Source organism: Mauremys reevesii, linkage group 1 (assembly GCF_016161935.1).
Source record: "Mauremys reevesii isolate NIE-2019 linkage group 1, ASM1616193v1, whole genome shotgun sequence".
NCBI classification, from domain to species: Eukaryota; Metazoa; Chordata; order Testudines; family Geoemydidae; genus Mauremys; species Mauremys reevesii.
In genome coordinates, this window is record NC_052623.1 from 190,745,236 (window position 1) to 190,765,128 (window position 19,893).

Here is a 19,893-nt window from a genome sequence, read left to right on the forward strand (position 1 = left end):
AATTACTCACTAGGCTCCAGGCCAGATTTGGACAGCTGATCAAGAGGTTCCACATCTCATCATCAGCTGAGCCATCCAAGAATTTCTATTTTTTTCTGGAAAGGCAAATATGCTTAGATTTTTGTGGATCAAAATGGACTTAACATATTGTAAATTGATTGCACCAGCTATAATTTAAAAGGTTATATTTTATTTAAACTTACAGAGACACTGCATGTTGCCTACATCTGAAGAAATACATTTGTTCTCTAGACATTTAGAAAAATTAGCACATCCTTCTCAATGCGAGAAGATTAAAACTGGTCAAGCTAGGTCCCACTGGAAGTTATGTGCACAGCTAGATATGACCAGTAGCATTAAGGTTCTTTTTGCTGCAGCTGCTCTTTTTCCTTGGCTTTTAGTTCTTGATTGTACCTACAGACAGAACATAAGCAAAGTCAGCATACAGCAAACCAAATTGAGTTTGTAAACACATTCCTAGTAGCTACAATAGAACCTTTTCCTATTATTCTTTGGGAGACATTTGAACAGTAGCAGGAAGTCTTTAGTAGGGTAAAATGCACAGAAGCCTTATCTGTAGGCAGAAACACTCCTGAAGATCAGATCAAATTTGATTTTACATGTAGAAGTTTGAGTTAAACTTTTGATTACACTACAAATGAAGGCTCCCAACCAGCTGAGCAAGACAATTACTGCAAGATTCCAAAGTGAAATGGCTGACCACTTCTGGACTCGTTTTAGCTCATTATTCCAAGTAGCCATTTAGAGTTGTGGTTTGCCCTCCCAATGAAATAGAGCTGGAGTGGAAGCTGGAGAGTGCTTTTAGTATGGGCAGCAAAAAGGCCCCTGGGAAATGAGGGAACTGATGGGATGTTTCAAGGGATACTAGTGGGAAGTCCAGAGAAATGCATGGCTGGTGGCAGGAGGACTTGGTGGGGGGTGAGGTTCAGGCCTACAGCAATACAGTTGCCTAAAGGGCAAGTGTACCCTAGGCAGCTTGAAGAGCGTGTCTTATGCTTGGTAGCTGAGACCCAGGAATGAGAATTCTGCACCGACATCTCTAGAGAAATTCTATTTGCTTCTGAAATGTTAGGTAATAGGATTATTATTTAAGTTACAGCATCCCTTTAAAAGTTTTGCTTATCTAGAATTCTTCTAGTTAGGTTGGATATTTACAACCTGAACTCCATTTGCTTGGCATAAAAACACGGTCAACATTGTTCCCTGAGGTGCGCAAAGTTAATAGTTCTACAAGATTTGTTATACAATTGTTTAAGCCTGACTGTATTTACCCAGGTCTGTCTGTTATTTAGTGAGTGCTAACAAATACTAGAAATTCAGAAGCCACCCAAATAAAGAGTATTTATAGTGAAGAACCTCCCAGTAGTATGTACATACCTCCAGATACGAAAGAGCTGGGAACCACCAGCACAGCCAACAAAGAAATTCACGGTAAATAGACCCCAGTTTTTAGGAATAATAACTAGAGAATATCTTGACCAAATAAGGCCTGTTGGATACAAAGCAAAGATTACCACTAAATACTCAAACATGCATCTAGTTACATTAAAAAAACCACTTGAGAAATGTTGATCAGACATTAAAAGGTATTCAAACTGTTATAGCATATGGACCATGTCCTAACAAACATATGGACACATCACAGGTCATTAGTGCCATGATAGCCCCTGTACACTCCTCAGCAAGCTGGACCTTAATTCTGCAGCAAGGTTCCAGACTGGAAGGCATTCTGGGGTAGCAGGTGAGAAAATCTGGAGCAGCTTCAATTAAATTTAAAAAAAAAGGTAGTCAATGGTGGAAGTCAGTGCAGGTATCCCAGCATTATTTGTTTTTATATTCCATTGTTTTACATAGTCCCTATTTTTCAGTTTTAAAGTATGAGACGTTTTTGACAATGCGCGACTGTATCAGAAGTTGATAAGAGGCAAGAAGTGTGTGTGTGGGGAGACTCGAGTAGTAAGTGGAGCTATTGGCCCATCAGAAGGCCTGGGCAACAGTTTGGGATGTGGTTTTAACAGAGCTGATATGCTGGAGTGATCAGCAGTGGAATAATTAATAATGTTGAAATTAAGTGTCACCCCATTAGGATGAATGTAATTCATACTTCTAAGCTACTGTTTCCAGATGGATGCAGATTCAGGAAGTCAATACACTGACTTACACACGTATTTTACACAGAGAAACTTGAAAGTATAAGAATTAGGGCTCATCTACAAAGAAGGTTTTTCCAGTTATACTGGTGTAATTATATTAGTATACTTACACCAGCTTCACTGCTGATGTTTAACGTCCTCGTATGGACACTTAGTCCAGAATACAAATTGCTTTTTGGCTTGGCTTAAACTGCATCCACAGCACCATGACCTAAGCCCCCCAAAAGGCCACTTAAACTTGAATAAGTGTCCACATGGAGAGCTATACTGTACAACTCTAGCACTTTAAATTCACCCACTGCCTTTTATTAGTGTAACTTCCAATGTAGCTAAGCCCTTCTACTGTTTAAAAAGTGAGAATTTAGATTGTGAAACAACTCCCTGGCAAGGGGTGGATTTTGTGGTGAATTCCATGGCCACAGAATACCTATAGCCCTCTCTATAATATAAATAAGTTATCAGAAAATATCTAGGCTTATCATAGAAAGAGGGCTCTTTTGATAAAAGGCTGAAGTTAAAAAATTTAGCACATAATAGAATCTGTGAAACAGATTAATGTATAATTGAGCATTAATCTTGTGAAGAAGATTCTTTAAGAAGAAGAAAAGATTACAAAGTGGTGAGGATTCTGGTCAGAGGTGTAGAAACAGAATGAATTCACCTGTTGCTGTTAACACTGCAGACTGTGCTGTGCTGAGTTTTTCTGCTGGTCTGGTCATATCAGCCATTCCAGCACATACCAAACCCTGTAAAGAAAAAGACACGTCCAACTTGAGTCGGCAAAGTAATTATTTCACTTATTTATCACCCACACCACCCTTTAGTGCAGAAGTATCCAGAGAGCCCATTTCAGTTTGTGATGCACAAGCATATACAAGGCTCATTTCCCAACTCAAAATGCTTACAAATCTCCATGGACAAGACAGAGGGGGAGGGGAAGGAATACAGCATATAAAGCAGATTGATCAGAGCAACTGTTGGCAAACATGTTAATTCCTCAGTTTTTACTTTTGTGAGGGAGCAACAAAGGGAACAGGAGTCAATGAATGGATGGGGGAGTGTTTGTTTTTATGACTCAGAAGATCCAGGGATGCCCAGGTTCCATCCTTTACAAAGAGTAACTACCCTGCCTACTCTGTTTTACAGTAAAGCAGGTTAAGAGAGCTTGCTAGGTGGAGTGGTTTGAGATCCTACAGTAGAATGCCATTTTAACACTTACCTCAAGCTTTAAACTGATTTTAGTTTAAAAATCGAGACAGATCATATCTTCCACACATTTATATTCAAATATGAAAATTTTAGACACAAGTAGGCTACCATTATAGCACATGCAGAGAAGGTAAGAAGGACCTGCAGAAGGCGCTAGTGGCATCCATTTTTCAAATACAAAGATAGAAATTGGTTTCCATGGGTCATACATGGGAATCTGTCTAAATATAAACCTAGTTTTTGAAGATGTACTTTTGAAAAAGCGGACTGTGTCACTTGCATGTGTGGCATCAGATGCCTTAAGCTTTATACAAAGGTAAATGAAATGCTGGAAAAATAATTATTTCAAGAATAGTTAGAACTCACATCTTCAAGAAAAGTGAGAAATAGACATTGACGGGCCATTGATTATTAAAACTATCTAAAAAGAAGATTAACATACTGGCTAATGTCTTACTATTTTACCTATGTGGTATCACCGCCCTCTGCTGGACAGTATCAGTCTTGTTTAGTATCCAACTGGAAGCTTTTAGCCACTAGAGGATGACGAAACCTTAGTATTACTGTCAGGAAGGACTCCTTTGGCTTGAGTAATAGAGGCCTGTGTGTTTTTGAAGCCAGAGGCCTTGTGTTGTATTCTTAGTGCATCATGTTTATGTTGCCTAATATGTTAGAGCCATGCAGGACTTATCTAGGAAAATATAGTTTCAACACATCTAGTTAATATAGATTAATACAGCAAGCTCCTCCCTGCCATACAGGGAAAAAGCCATTTTATGGCAGTTATATTATCAGAAGGCTACATACAATTCCAATTTCAGCAATTTCAGGGCAATGTTGTGGAGGCACAGGAAGCCAGGTATGGCATTACAGTGCCCAGGCCTACTGGTAACGCTGCATCTGCTAAACTACCGCTATGCATAAAACAGAGAAAGATCTACTGGAAAAACAAAACCCCAAAGCTAAAGCAAAAGATGAGGAGAGGAAGAGTAATCTGACTGTTGGATATAAAGTGCCTGAAAGCTGGTAAATATTTCCAAAAGATACCTTTCTACAAATACTAGTTAGCTCAGTTTTGACATAAAGCCAATGCCAACAGTAGACTAAAAGGCTGACATGGATGAGGTCCAAGAGTGAGCAGCCCTGAATGTAAACCTGACACGTAGACTCAAACCACTAAATTTCATAACAGAAGGAGTGTTATAGAGAAGTTGAACTGCACTAAAATCACTTGTTACCTAGGCAGTGTTTTCAAAAAGAGATTATATACTATAATATGTTTAAACAAAGCTATTGCAAAAGTACAAGTACATCCTGGTATGAATGAATAAACTAGGAGCCTCAGAAACTCAATTCTGTCCTAGATTCACTACAATTGTTGTGCTGAGGCATCAGTTGTAGCATGTCTGTTCAAAGTGACCTTGCAGTCCTCCCCATATTAGGCTGTCATCTCAAGAAGTCAGTCTTAGCAACTGACATCCAAGAAAGAAGAAAACAAAAAAACAACACTGCTGGATTGTTCTGCTACTCCACTGGGGGTGGACTGCTTTAAGAGGAGTTCTGCATTGGGCCTGACAATAGTCGTTTCACAGCAGAGGGCTCTTCAGTGAAAGAGCGTCTCTCACTGACCTCCAAGAATCAAATTGTTGTCACGTGTGTTCTCTACCATCAGAGTGAAGGTATAGTCATTCTGACACTCTCCACATTTTAAAAACATAATTAGGACCTTAATAGCAAATTCTTTGTTGGCACAGCCAAGACCATTCACGCCAAGAACTGGTCACTTTCCGCCTAGGTGGCTGAAGATCATTCCCTGACCTGCAGAAACGTTAACAATATCAGCAAAGTGACTTCTTATACTTACCCATTTCATAACAGGTGCCCAGAAAAACACTGTTTTGGGACCTGGGGAGGAAAAAAAACCCAGTTTGAGTTAAGGCATAATAAACTACACACTCAGACATAGCTGTAATGGTACCAAAATGTATTTTTTAAAGCAGGGTTCGGCAACCTTTCAGAAGTGGTGTGTCGAGTCTTCATTTATTCACTCTGATTTAAGGTTTCGCGTGCCAGTAATACATTTTAACATTTTTAGAAGGTCTCTTTCTATGAGTCTATAATATATAACTAAACTATTGTCGTATGTAAAGTAAATAAGGTTTTTTAAATGTTTAAGAAGTTTCATATTAAATTAAAATGCAGAGCCCCCCGGATCGGTGGCCAGGACCCAGGCAGCGTGAGTGCCACTGAAAATCAGCTCACGTGCCGCCTTCGGCACACGTGCCATAGGTTGCCTACCCCTGTTTTAAATCATCTGTACGAATCCAACAGTTGAGGGAGTGGTATTATCTCATGCACAACACAGTACATACAGTGAGAACTTTTCTACTCTGCTAATGCCTTTCTAGCCTGACCCACAACCCCTCTTCACCATTACGGTCTTAGCAGTAGTATCCAAGGCCATTTTGTTTTCTAGGTTATTAGAACGGCAAGTGAGCAAATAGCTGCAGCGTGAATAATGCAGCTGTGGCTAACAAAAAAAAAAGTGCGGTCCCAGCTAGTGGCAATATAGAAAGCTGTATCACTTGTAGATCTGCTCTTATGGCAATTCATGACACTACAGTTTTAGTCCCACATCTCTAGCATAGCATGGTTTTTTCCTCCACGAATTCCAAAATTCTTACTGATGAGAGCACACCCAGGAAATCAGACTAGTGTCTCTACCAACAGCTGTAGTATGGCCATCTCCTTTGTGACAACAGATCTGCTGCACCACCATATACAATTAAAAAGTGGAATTTAGGATGCAAAAAGTAATTATCCATACTGGAATTTTCCCAGCAGGGCTACCGTCCTCACCCACATGCAAAAAACCCTTGAGTGACGACAAATTGGATCTTAGGTATGACTGATCCAGAACATGGTGGAGCATTTAATTCACGAAGAAGCTTAAGTTCTGATTGAGTTTGAGTGCAACATTCTGAGAGCAGATGTCAGACAGGAAATGCCTATGTATTTTTGTCTCCCAAATACACATCATACCTAAGGATCAAAACTTTCAAGTTCAAGTCGCAGAAGTTAGGCACCTAAGTCAGTGGCTTCCTTTTCAAGTCTGCTGACTTTCCATTGGACTATAGACCCTATGAAAAAAAAAAAACCAGGGTGCCTTATTTTTAGCACCCCACAATTAAAAATTGTCCTAAATATTTTAACTGTCACTGTTGGCAGCAACTATTCCCTGTGAAAGTAAGAGTACAGGAGCATATCACCACTCTAACTTAAGGTTATAAAACCAGTTGCCACACATCTTTGAAGCAATTCGAGCCCTATAAAATAGTTGGCAACAATAACAGTTTAAAATACAACTGTTTTTAAATTCTTGCACTGTGCACCCAGACCCATAGTGCTTGTAGAACAGAGATCTCTTGCTGATAATTTCCTTTCTTCCAGCAGCACCTCCCACAATATTGGGCATTTGGGCGGCTCCCTTCAACTCTGCAGCTCAAGGAGGTGGATCAGCATTTTGGTGCCATGTGCTCTGGCCATGTCCCCTCTGCTCTCACTTACTGTCCGATGATTTATTGCAAAGCTGTAAAACTTGAACTTGCATAAGATTTTTCAGAATTAATAAAATAACTTCATACATTAGACCAATAAAGATGGTTGAATACGTGTCCTTAGGCTCATGAGCCATATAGGACAGACAGAATTGTGGGAGATGCTGCCAGCAAAAAGAAAATTAATGGCAAGAAGTTTTTCATTCTGCCATCCAGCATCTCCCACAATTCTGGACACCTGGGATGTAGTGAGCAGTGAACAGCCGTAGAGAGGGTTATGGATAAAATTTGGTAGGAAAAAAGGGAATATCCACCCTCCTTTTTGAAAGCTCACTCAAAAGGCTACCTTATTTCTGGGCTACCACCTGCAGCACCTTCCTTCCAAATGAGACCTCTTTAGAAGCCAAAGTCCACCTCATAGCAATTCATGAACGTGTTACCGTATAGACCTTCGCAAATTTCCAAACTGGAGTCACTTGCTCATTCTGCCCTTGAAGTTGCTAGGGATCTTCTGGAGTGCACCTTAATCCCTTCTAGAATAGGAACTTAAAATGCTTTATAGGCTTCCACCCAGCAACAGAGGGCTTGGAACATCTAAGTCTCTGGCATTTTGGGTGGAAGGAGGACACAGATAGCCCAATCTTTCTGGGGATTCAGTAAGCTGGAGACAGATTTTCAACACATTGACATCCAAGGTGTGCTACATCTTTTCAGCTGGATATGAGATTTTGGATAGAGGAAAGGAAGCACAAAACTCTTGGGAAGTATGGAAGGAAGAATTTACCTCAGGAAGAATGGATTTTCTGGAGTCCTGAGTACTACCTTGGCCTCATGGAGCATGCTTTTAGGCACTTGAAGAGATAACTCTGCCAGCTTTGAAACTTGCCTGGCAGACTCGGCAGCTATTAAGAAACAAAATCTTAATGGATAAGTAAAATGCTGACACTGATGTCAAAGAGATGGGCTGGTCAAGACCCTCAACACTAGTAGGTTCCATTTCGGAAAGAATGGGTTGACCGCTGGGCTGGCTAACAGGACTGCTTGAAGAAATCTGGCTACCTGGGGGCTATCTGCCAGGAAGCAAAAGGATCCTGTGAATAGCATGCTACTAAAAAGCAGATCTGGCATGTAATGGTGCTAGGCTATCTATGCCTTCTTGGAGAAAATCCAAAATGGTTGGGATTCCTGGATTTGTCTTGTGCTCTTGACACCAGTAGTTGAATCTGGACCAGACAGAGGAGTAAGCATGTACAGTAACTCCTCACTTAAAGTCATCCCGGTTAACGTTGTTTCGTAGCTGATCAATTAGGGAACATGCTCGTTTAAATTTGTGCAATGCTCCCCTCTAACGTCGTTTGGCAGCTGCCTGGTTTGTCTACTGTGTGCAGGAAGAGCAGCCCATTGCAGCTAGCTGTTGGGGGCTTGGAACCAGTGTGGACCAGCAGCCCCCCCCATCAGCTCCCCGCTCCCCAAAGTTCCCTGTGCAGCTCCTGCCTGCAGTTCAGCTGTCCCTCCCCCCACTGCCATGTGCTGCTCCTGCCCTCTGCCTTGGAGCTGCTCCCCGAGACTCCTGCTTGCTGTGCGGGGGGAGGAGGAGGGAAAGAAGGGGGCTAATGTCAGGGTGTCCCCCCTGCTCACCCCATCTTCCATAGAACAGGGGGGACAAACCAGGGCTCAGGACAGAGGGAGCTTGCAGCAGCTGTGGTCTCAGCAAGCTGATCTAATTAACAAGGCAATGTACTTAACGGGGAAATGCACATCACCCCCCCCCCCACACACACCCCCACTCCCCCCTCCATTCCTGCTGCCTTGTAGAGTAAGAGAGTTAACCCTGGAGGGCTCAGCCAATTGCTAGTTCATCATTTAGCAGTAAGGGAAATATCCCACCCTCTGACTCCTCCACCTCAACCAAGCTTCACAGTCATCATCACTGTGTACCAGTATTGTTTGTTTAAAACTTATACTCTGTGTGTATTAGTCTTTTGTCTGGTGCAAAAAGTTTCCCTGGAACCTATCCCCCTCATTTACATTAAGTGAAACGATGTTAAATGAATCCGATTTCCCCATAAAAATTAAAGTTGCATTTTTCAGGAACATAACTACAACGTTAAGTGAGGAGTTACTTTACTTATGACCCCCAAGTAATAACCTCATGACCCCCTGAGTGGTCACAACCCCCAGTTTGAGGACCCCAGAACTATTGTGTGATAAGATATTTGTCCCCATGGATCCAGAGTCTGTCTCCCTGGTGAAGTATGTCAGTGTCTTTGCATTCATATGATTAGTAAACAGGTGAGGTGAAACTTGGGGGACTCCTGAAAGGGACACAGTAATCTGGAAAGATTGAGAGCAACTGAACTAGAGGATCTGGAAGGCAGATAGGCATACCTGTACGGACAGTATTGTGGGCTGATCACCACTGTAGGGAATTGATCACCTGTGTTAGAACCCATATTTGATCTTTCATGCGTTCCAGGGAGTTGTCCCACTCCTTTAGGATAAAGGCTTGAAGGCATCTGATACGTGACTGTGGCTATGGAGCAATCCCTATCCATGACATCGGAGGCCCAGCAGTTTAAGACACAGTGCCATCATAGGCTTTCTGCAGCAAGATGACAGAATCCTGGATTTTCTGGAACCTCTCTTATGAGGAGTAGAGCTTTGCTACTGAAGTGTTTATTTCTGTGCCCAGATGACTTAGTCTGGTGGATGGAATCAGGAAACTGTTTTGGACACTGATGAAGCCATGCACCTGCAGGAGATTCAACATCTGAGACATGGCTTGGTGCTCCGCTGACTGCAATGGAGTGCTATTCAAGCTGTCATTCAGGTAGGTTCCCTGCAACTACTATTATCTAAATAGTAAAATACTAATACTAAAAACCCCAGGGGCTGATAATAGGTTAAATGGGAATATTTGTTACTGATATTTTGTGCTGCAGTCAAACCTCAGAAGTCTGCAGTGGCATGATCTGATGTGGATATGGAGGTATGCATCTGTTAGATGTGCTTAAGTTTGAAAGCATGCACCATCTGTGAAACCCTGCTGGGTCTCATTTTCCTTGGGGAATGGAAGGGACTTGTCAGAACCCCCCTGAGTAAACTGGGAGGGAGGAAAGCTGATTAGAAGCTCTGCTTCTTTCTCCAGAGCACTCAGACCCCTTTGTAAGACCAGGGAAGACTTATGGCACCACCAACTTCCTTTCTTTGTTCTCCAGGCATCCCTTGGGACTTAACTTCCATGTTGACTGGCTGGGGTCCTCCTCACTTTTGGAGCTTCACCTTGATCTCTACTGGGGTTTTGCTCCATTTGTCTCACGGAGGAGTTGTGGCTACTTTGGTGGGAAGGGGACCTCATCTGCCTGTCCAACTTGTAACCCCAGGACCTAATGGAGTTAGGTACAGTTGGTCAGGTGCAGTCTGGGCTCAACTCACCATCTGCTGAGTCTTGGAAGGTTGCTTCACACAGAGTACTACTTGACTTTGACATGGTGCTTTCTTGGCTGCTCTGCCATACCTGTATAGGGGCAGAGGAGCCAGCATGGAGGCACTGCAGTGGAGGTGCAGGGTGAACTAAACTATTAGAGCATTAACCAATCCAGGGAGGTGTAAGCTGAAATGAAGAAACTGCTCCCTATTTCCCAAACTGAATAGGAAAGGAAGAAACTCCCCCCCCACCCCCACAAGGGAATAGGAGCTGGAGCAATTGACCACCAAATAGCTCATGCCAGGGAGCAATAGAATCTGGTGCATGAGGAAGCATAACCAGATCACGTGGTGTCAAAACACTAATCTGCCTCTGTAAGCGGCAGAGTGAAGGGGAACAGCTCAGATGTCCAGAACTGTGGGAAACACTGGGGTGCAAAAAGACATGTATTTTTCTGCTTTGTTTTGGAAGTGAAAAGAATTCTACCTGGCTGGGCATATTTATGGTGCACGTGGAGCTATATAACATTTGATATTTTTAAAATAGCAGTTATCTTCTTATGGAAAGATCTTGGTTAGTGTGCCATATCACTTTCAGCAGAACTAACTGCTTCTGAGACAGTCTAAATGCTTTGAGGTCCCATAAAATTGGCATTAAATACTCAGACTGCTCATTTTTTGACAGGTGAAATTAAAACCATCTAAAATGGTCTTGGTTTTTGGGACAGGTTAGCAAGATTGTACCCTTATATTAAAGTAGAAAGTTCTCAGGACTCTTAAGCAAACATGTAGAATGTAATGCAAACACATGGATTGGTTCCCAAGTACCAAGTTAAACCAGGACCATATTGCAGTTTTGTTAACAGATTAAAGCCCACAGCCCATTCAGTTTGTTCTGTCTGAATCCACCCTTGTGTTTTTGGACTACAAGTTCTTGAGGACAAGAATGTGTTACATTTTACACATTGTATAGTACTGGGTACATTTAGGATACCAAGACTGATCTCAGATAAGTTCACTAGTATTTTATTATGCTGCAAGAGATTTCTTACAGCTGCAACTTACACATACTGCCATCAAACACTCCTTTTATCTATCAATTTCCTAGAATACAGAATGGACTTGCAGAATTAGAGACTAGCTGTATGCTGAAAAAGGAGCAAGGGAACGATTCCAGAAAGCTTAGACTGAGATTCTCTAATTTGGACAGATTTAGCATGTAATATTTAATAAAAATACTGTCATAATGTCACATTGTTCCATGCAGTAAGCAGGTACTTCTCAATCTAAGAGAATCTGATTGGGCTGACTTACATCAATGGTGCTGCAGTTTTTTATTTTCACAGTTGCCATGTTACATTATGAGAGTATTTACGGCTAATGCATGTCAGTACCATTCATTTTAAAGAATAGGCAAGAATCCTCTAGGGGATGCCAGGTTCATTATCCCCTCCTCTCCTAGAAGGCTCCCGCTGTTCTCACTCATTTATAAAAAACAAACCTGACCTGACCCAGCATTTGGGTCAGCAAGCGAACATCAGCTGCAACTGCATCATTAGAATGTCCCTAGGTACCAGATATGATGAACACTGCATATCCTCATACGCTAATAAAAATGCCTATTTAAGAAATATACTAGCAGGCAAGCACAGATGTGAGTCAGTAGTGTAACACAACAAGGGCAGGGGTGTCAGTGGGTATCGATGGCTTAAACAGCAGTTCTTGGAGTGTCATGCTCCCATACAGTACTAACTCTTGGTTTGAGTAAGTAAATGAATACTCAGCAGGATTTAAACAATATTCTGTACTCCACTGCATTCAAGATTTGAGCCCTAAATTAGATTTTTAAATCAGCCTACATTGTGGGAAAAATGCCTTATACAGAATAGCAGCAGTGTATTATGCTGGCACTAGTAAATCAAGCCTCATTAGGAGACAATTACTTGGTAAACATGAAAACTAAAATGGAGTTATTCTTATACTGTATAAAGGCTTTGCAACTCCTGAAGTTTCTAGAACGGCCTAGCTGTAACTTTGCCTTTGTAATATGCTACTAGAGTCACATATCTAGTTTTACAATATGCACTGGTAGCTTGCACTTCTACATAGGTTATAAATTGCTAAATTATGAAGTTTGTGACACTGACATTCTATTCAGCAATCAAAGATTAAAAGCATTCATGGCTATACTAAGCGTGAACTACCAGCATATTATACTAAGTTCTCTTTAGAAGGGAGAGCCTCCTGAATACAGTAAATAGACTGAAGGCAGATATAGCAGGTCATTATAAGTAGCTGAAAGTCCAGGCTGTTGTACAGGCGCAATTCACAAAGTCACATGCGGGGGCTCTTGTTTCCATGCAATGTGATGTAGTGAGCAGTGATGCTGTTGTACATATTCCACAAAGTTTGGGCATGTTGCTGCCCCCTGGCGGGAAGCACAGTCATCTTTGTTACCCCAAACAGCTGTTGCTTCCATCTCCTCTGATTAACGGTCATATTCCAGCTGCCACGGAACCTTCGGACTCCAACATTCCATCTGGTTCTCCCAGGGCCCAGTGATGGCTGAACGTGGTGATACTCTAAAGAGCTTTCAACCACGATTGTAGCTGTTTCCATCATATCACACTGACTCAGACATCATAGACTACAGAAGGGGTGGGCAAACTATGGCCCAGGGGGCACATCCGGCCCGCCAGCTGGTTTAAACGAGCCCTCAAGCTCCTGTTGGGGAATGGGGTCTGGGGCTTGCCCTGCTCCTGTGCTCCAGCTGGGGAGTGGGGTCCAAGGCCACTCCACAGGCATATGCAAAGGGTCCTGGAAGCAGCAGCAAGTTTCCGCTCCGGCTCCTATGCTTAGGGGCAACCAGGGGGCTGTGCACACTGCCCCTGCCCCAAGCGCCTCCCCCACAGCTCCCACTGGCCGGGAACTACGGCTAATGGGAGCTGCAGGGGCAGCGACTGCAGACGGGGCAGCATACAGAACCGCCTGGCCACACTTCCGCATAGGAGCTGGAGAGGGGGACATGCTGCTGCTTCAGGTAAGTGCCACCCGGAGCCTGCACCCCAACCCCCTCCTGAACCCCAACTCCTTGCCCCAGCCTGAACTAATTTCTGACCTCACCCCAGAGCCCACACCCCCAGCCAGAGTCTTCACCCCCCTGTGCCCCAACCCCCTGCTCCAGCCCTGATCCCTCTCCCGCCCTCTAAACCCCCTGGTTCCAGCCTGGAGCACCCTCCTACACCCCAAATCCCTCATCCCCAGCCTCACCCCAGAACCCACACCTCCATCTGAAGCCTTTCCCCATCCCATCCCACGCACCCCCAACCCCCTGCCTGGAGCCCTCTCCCGCACCCTCAACTCCTAATTTCTGGCCCCATCAGAGAACCTACACCCCAACCGCAATTTCGTGAGCATTAGTAGCCCACCATACAGTTTTCATACCAAGATGTGGCCCTCGGGCCAAAAAGTTTGCCCATCCCTGGACTACAGAGTGACAATTCTTGAATCTTATTATATAGATTATATAGCATAGAAAGCTTCCTTACCTGGCTCCTTCGACACTGCCTGGGAAGTTTCTTTACTAAATCAGATTTAAATATGTCTGCTAGGACTTCCTCCTCAGTGTGGAAACTCATCCATAGCCTTACTCCTGTTTAAGCTTTTCCCTCCCATCCACCTTCAAGACTTTTTAGATTTGCAACACTAATGGCAGACAGGTCTAAAGTCTGACCTACTTCTTCCAGCTATGTCTTAGGATCTTTCCAGGGAGGGTGCCTGGATAATGTCTTGCTCCAGAGGATGTGGCTGTATTTATTTTTAGAACCTGGAGTGGCACAGGATTGAGTAGACCCACTGCCTGTTTATTTACTGACTGCATGTCACGGTCATAGTATTTAAAGCCTTAGGAAAGAGAAGACCTGTCTGAGGGCCAGGCCATGGATCTACATCCACCTGTGACAGCAACTGGTAGGCTCCAGTGCTAAGCACTCATAGCATAATCTTGATCAAGGGCCCCCCAGACTGAAATGCTTCCTTTCTCATATGCTTGCCTGAGCATCAGTGGCATCCTTCCACACAATAAAGTCCAAGTAGTACCTATTTCTTCCAGATTATGGTGGGGGTTTTCCACAACATTATTTTCATGTTCATTTATGCTGGTGTGGGTGATGTTTTACTCCTACATTCAGGAAAATGCCTGTTCAAGTTATGTTCAGTATTTGTGATAGGGCTGCAAGCTTCCAAGCATGTATGTATGCAAACATCTAATTATTTTCTATGCTTTTCCCCCTAAAAAACTTCAGTGTCCCTGCAGCAAATGCAATGGTCTATCAGTAACAAATCCCATAAGCCAGCACATATGCACTTGAGGGAAAAAGTTGCACGTGAATCTGATTGGAATTTTAAAACTAATACTTGAAAAAATATCTTGACAAAACCCTCAAGAAAATGCTCCTCAAATTATTAGTGGAGTTTTAAAATGACAGTGAGCTGGTTCAGAGACTCAAGAGGAGGGAGAGAACTGTTTGTAAGCTCTTCCTCAGAAGAGACGTAACTCAAGAATGTGACAAAAGCTCTGCGTTTTGATTAACTGATAGCCTCCACATGCATTTTGATTATCATAATAAAAATAAATTGATTAAAGACACTTTATGAAACTTGGAATGTATTACACACGTCTACACTTACTGGACTGAATTCATCCCTAATGTAACTATTATTACATCAGAGAGAAATTTGGGTCATAAAAATACAAGATCTTATTTTGAATATATGCTTCCTGCTCCTAACAAGGAACACACAGTGGACTAATGAAGTAATATAAAATTCACGCCAAGAGATGGACTCTATGCTTCGTTCATGAATCCCTTGCTGAAATCTGACTATCCATCCCTGATTAAGATCCTTTAAACAGCGAACACATGACAGAACACAAGCCAAGTCACATCTCTCTGCTGCGAACACTAGTTTTCCACCAAGTGGAAGCCAATCGGAAGTGGGGGAGTTGGCTTGGCACCTCCCATTTGTCAGAAGCTTTCACTGTCCTCTAGCAACCTTAATTAGTTTGAAAAGCATTACCCAAATGCAAGATTTTGTTAGTATTTCAGCCAAAAAGTGTTCTATAAATCAAAGTAAAGGGATTTCTCTTAGTCAGACACAAGTGATTTAGAATCTAGGTAAAAAGTCACTTATCAAATGAGGCCATCAAACTAGGCCTCACCAAGGACAGATGACTGACATTAAGCGCTTTCCTTTTAGGACAAACAAGTATATTTCCACGTTGGATGGCTTTTGTTCTAGTTAAATGTGCCCAATAGCCCTGGAAACGAAGCTCTATCCACAGAGCAGGTACAGAAGGGGCAAAAGTAAGAAGTTCAGTTTCCATACCAACAGGACCCTTAGCTGAAGCTGCCTATATATGTCAAGAGAACAATTGTCACAAGGACATCTTTCTTTTAGAAACAGGATCACTATAACAGTTTGGAATTCCAGCTTCAGCATTTAGACTAGGCATGGAGCAGGAATGGCCAAACTTCAACTCACAGGCCAAATTCACAAAGCTGCATAATGTAGCCTACAATCTTTAATACTGATGATGCAGTTTAAATGGAGTGTATGTACATGCCAGGAAGTATCACCACTGGGACCACCTAACTGAAATCGGCTTTATTTTTGGTCAGCTTAGTATAACAAAAGTTTTGGACATAATTGCTCAGTTTGGTGACAAAGGTTTGCACTGATCTAAATTAATCTAAACTATTTGAACCAATTATTGTTAAACCAGTGCAATCTTTATTCTGAGAGAAGACTTTTGTTGTAGAAAAATGACCAAGTGACTGAAAGCTAAATTCCCTTACTGCATAATCATGATGCACCCAAAAACACATTCTGGATAGATGAAAACTCAGGAACATGTATTACATTAAAGAAAAACAGTGGAAAGAGCAGTCCATGGAAGACTTCACATTTCCTCAGGTATCTTGTGAAATCTATTTACATAGCTGATTCTAAAATGGAAGAACTACTTACAACTGAATGACTATAGTACCATATAAGTGTTATTTACCTTGATAACAAATAGAAGATATTGAGGAAAATAGGAGTGCATGCTTTCATGCTGGTTAAAAAGAGAATTGTTAACTATAGTCATTGTGAATGTCTGGCCAACTTCTTCCCTCAAACACAGCACTCCTAGAGACTCCTGCTCCCAGGTATGTGCGCAGAATTTGTCACAAACAGTAGATAAGCATGTCTCTTCTTAAGGCCATCAAGACACATGCTCGATCCACTTATCTTCTTGGATTCTCTTGTCTCAAGACCTTTCTCCTCATTTTTCCCCTTCCCCCATAAAAGGGCACTAAACAGGACACTTGCTGGCTCAAATCTACACTCCTAGGGAAATCAAGATATTACAGAGATCCACACGAATCATGAAATGGCTCCAGTAGAATACATCACTCATGATTAGACAAGACATATTCACTTATTTGTTTTGACAGCTGGGAAAAAAAGCTTTACTTCATACTGCATAAATGGCAAAATCTACAACGAAATAATTGAACAGCATTTGTTGCCCCCTGCTCTCCCCTAGCCACTAACACAACAACATTTGCTTGAGAAAAAAAAAAGTAGGTGAAAGTAATTTATTTATACAGAAATGTCATTGGCTTCTTTTATTTTAGAGCTACTTCAACTACAGAGCATTAGCTTCTGAACCTGCACACAGGGGAAGCCAAAGGTTGAGCCAGAAGTGGCTCATTTCAGATAAGAAAATGAAGACAAGCAGCAGTTTGTTTCGAAAGGGATTATACCTGATGATAAGAGATCCCTACTTTTCTTTTCCCTTTTCTCAGTCAGATTGATCCAAAAAAGATTATGGTTAACAAGTTCAGACCTGTGTCAGCATCATCACTATTGTATTATTAGGCTATTTGTAAAATGGCAGTACCACCACACTTAATATGTTTGAAGTATAATGGAGATATACCTATCTCCTAGAACTGGAAGGGACCTTGAAAGGTCATCAAGTCCAGCCCCCTGCCTTCACTAGCAGGACCAAGTACTGATTTTGCCCCAGATCCCTAAGTGGCCCCTTCAAGGATTGAACTCACAACCCTGGGTTTAGCAGGCCAATGCTCAAACCACTGAGCTATCCCTCCCCAAAATACACCTCTGCCCCGATATAATGCTGTCCTTCGGAGCCAAAAATCTTACAGCGTTATATCAATTTGCCAAAGCACACAGTCATCCCTCCCCCCAACCCGCCCCCGAGCACTGCTTTACCACATTATATCTGAATTTGTGTTATATCGGGTCACATTATATCAGGGCAGAGGTAGCTAGAAACCCCACTGCAGTTAATGAAGAGTCACAAGAGTTTGGATTTTTTTTTTTTTTTTTAAGAAAAGGAAGGAAATTAATTTCAAATCTTGTAGAGGATGTTCCCATAAGTAAAGTAAACTTGCTAATTTGTGTTAGAGCAACAATACCACTCATTATTGTTTCCCCAATACTTCCCCACATGTACTCTATAGAAGTATAGACAAACTATTAAAGAAAAATCTAGTGACTGTCAATTTGATGCTAAATACCACAGCAACAATCCTGTAGTGGCATATCTGTAAGTGATATCCTAATGTCCAAAAGGTTCCCTGCCTCAAAAAAGATTTTTTTTTAAATACACCTGGGCTCCTTCAGAAATTAATATTACTGATCATTGAGACTGCAAAGTGCATTTCAAGATCAGAAATGCAATAAGATACTATAGGATCCCTTAGTTATTGTATTGTATAGTGATCTATTACATCCATCCCTGTACTTTTAGCAAGTTCCCCAGTACACAAGGTCTGTATGGCCAGGTGCCTACTGGACTCTAAAGCAGGGGTGGGCAACCTTTCAGAAGTGGTGTGCCAAGTCTTCTTAAATTAGAGTGAATAAATGGTTTCATATGCCAGTAATACATTTTAACATTTTTAGAAGGTCTCTTTCTATAAGTCTATAATATGTAACTAAACTATTGTTGCAGATAAAGTAAACAAGGTTTTTAAAATGTTTAAGAAGCTTACTTTAAAATTAAATTAAAACGCAGAGCTCCCCCCAAACCAGTGGCCAGGACCCAGGCAGTGTGAATGACACTGAAAATCAGCTCGCATGCCGCCTTCGACTCAAGTGCCATGGGTTGCCTACCCCTGCTCTAAAGGATCTTCTGCTTTTCTCCGTTCTCTGGTTACAGGAAGCTCTGCTTGGAATATAGACATGTTTAAACAAAGTCTTTCTGGTGAAGATCAGAGAGCTTTTCCAAAGAGATCTTGTAACACTCCCAGAAGGCAGCTAGGCTCCGGGTGGGTCTGAACTCCCCCAACAGCTCATCCCACAGCTGAACCCTCCTTAAGAAAAGGCCCTTTATGAGCGGCCCTGTCCTAGAGAAGAGCAAAGCCTCATAAGTTTGCCCCATTTACTATTCAAAAATGATAGTTTAGAAACCCAACCGCTGCCCGCCCCGCACAGCCGGTCCGGTAGGTGTGGAGCCCCGGGGCGCTCGACCTGTCACTGTTCCCGGCCCAGGGTCTCGCAGGGCTGCCGGTCTGTCAGGACGGAAGCAGGTGCCCAGGCGGTACCACCCTGCCCTCCCACAGGCCAAGGAAAGCGGGGGGCAGAGATGGAGCGACCGGGCCAAGGTCACAGCGAGCCCCGGCCGGGCTCCGGCTCCGCCCCGACCCACCCTCCCTGTGCCCCGAGCTGGGGGGCTCCCAGCGCCTCAAACCCGGGACCGCCGCCCCGCAGCCAGCCCCAGGCACAGGCCGGGAGCCCGGCCCAGCCGAAGGGGGGCGCAGCCGCAGCCCTCCCCGATCCGCCCGCGGGCGGCGCAGCCGGTACCTGCCGGGTGGTTGTACAGGGGCCGCAGCCGCGGCGGCAGCTTGAGCTCGATCCGGTCAAGCAGCCGGTGGTAGGAGGCGCGGAGCCCCGCGACGGCGGCCATGTCGGCGGGGAGAGGCGAGAGGGCCCCGGGCTGCTCTGGGGTCCCAGTAACCGCGGCTGCTCCAGCGTCCTTCCGCGACCCGCCGCCCTTCGGCTGCCCTCCCAGTCGCCCAACGCCGCTTCACTTCACGCTGATTGGTCCGCTGGGAAGCGAGGGGCGTGGTCGAGCAGCTCGCCGACCGCTATTAGTTAACAGGCCGCCCTCCTCCTCCTCCTCCGGCGCCCCTCCCTGCGCGGAGAGCGCTGACGCTACGTCTATTTGGGGGGAGAAAAAAAACCAAACAAACCCTTTCCGGCCATCTTTGATAAGGGCAGGAACATCCTTTTCCATTCTGGCTACCGTGCTACCCAAACTAAACATGGCTGCCTTCGCGCTTCGGTGCCCCGGCCAAGATGGCAGACGCCGATGAAAGACATTGGAAGTGCAGGCGGCTTTTTTGTGCCCGAATACAAGATGGCCGCTGTATGACTTCACCGCCCGAATCCACAAAGCCAAATGGTCACGTTCTCGCGATAGCGGTGTAAGTCTCGAGCGCTGTGAATCGGGC

The 19,893-nt window shown here is 43.5% G+C and overlaps 1 protein-coding gene across 3 annotated transcripts; it reads right to left on the reverse strand.

Moving 5' to 3' along the window:
* Positions 1–168: 168 nt before the first annotated feature.
* Positions 169–19,749, reverse strand: MPC2 (mitochondrial pyruvate carrier 2). 3 transcript variants are annotated; one of them, XM_039521654.1, is made up of 6 exons: positions 12,824–13,000; positions 10,376–10,457; positions 5,248–5,288; positions 2,836–2,920; positions 1,399–1,510; positions 169–414 (listed from the first exon to the last, which is right to left on the reverse strand). In XM_039521654.1, the coding sequence occupies exons 1-6, from the start codon at positions 12,986–12,988 to the stop codon at positions 357–359; spliced, it is 543 nt and encodes a 180-aa protein (XP_039377588.1). In that variant the 5' UTR covers positions 12,989–13,000; the 3' UTR covers positions 169–356. The 3 variants fall into 3 exon arrangements, with proteins under 3 accessions (XP_039377588.1, XP_039377596.1, XP_039377589.1); XM_039521662.1 differs by lacking the exons at positions 10,376–10,457; positions 12,824–13,000 and adding an exon at positions 19,633–19,749; XM_039521655.1 differs by lacking the exons at positions 10,376–10,457; positions 12,824–13,000 and adding an exon at positions 19,244–19,574.
* Positions 19,750–19,893: the final 144 nt, after the last annotated feature.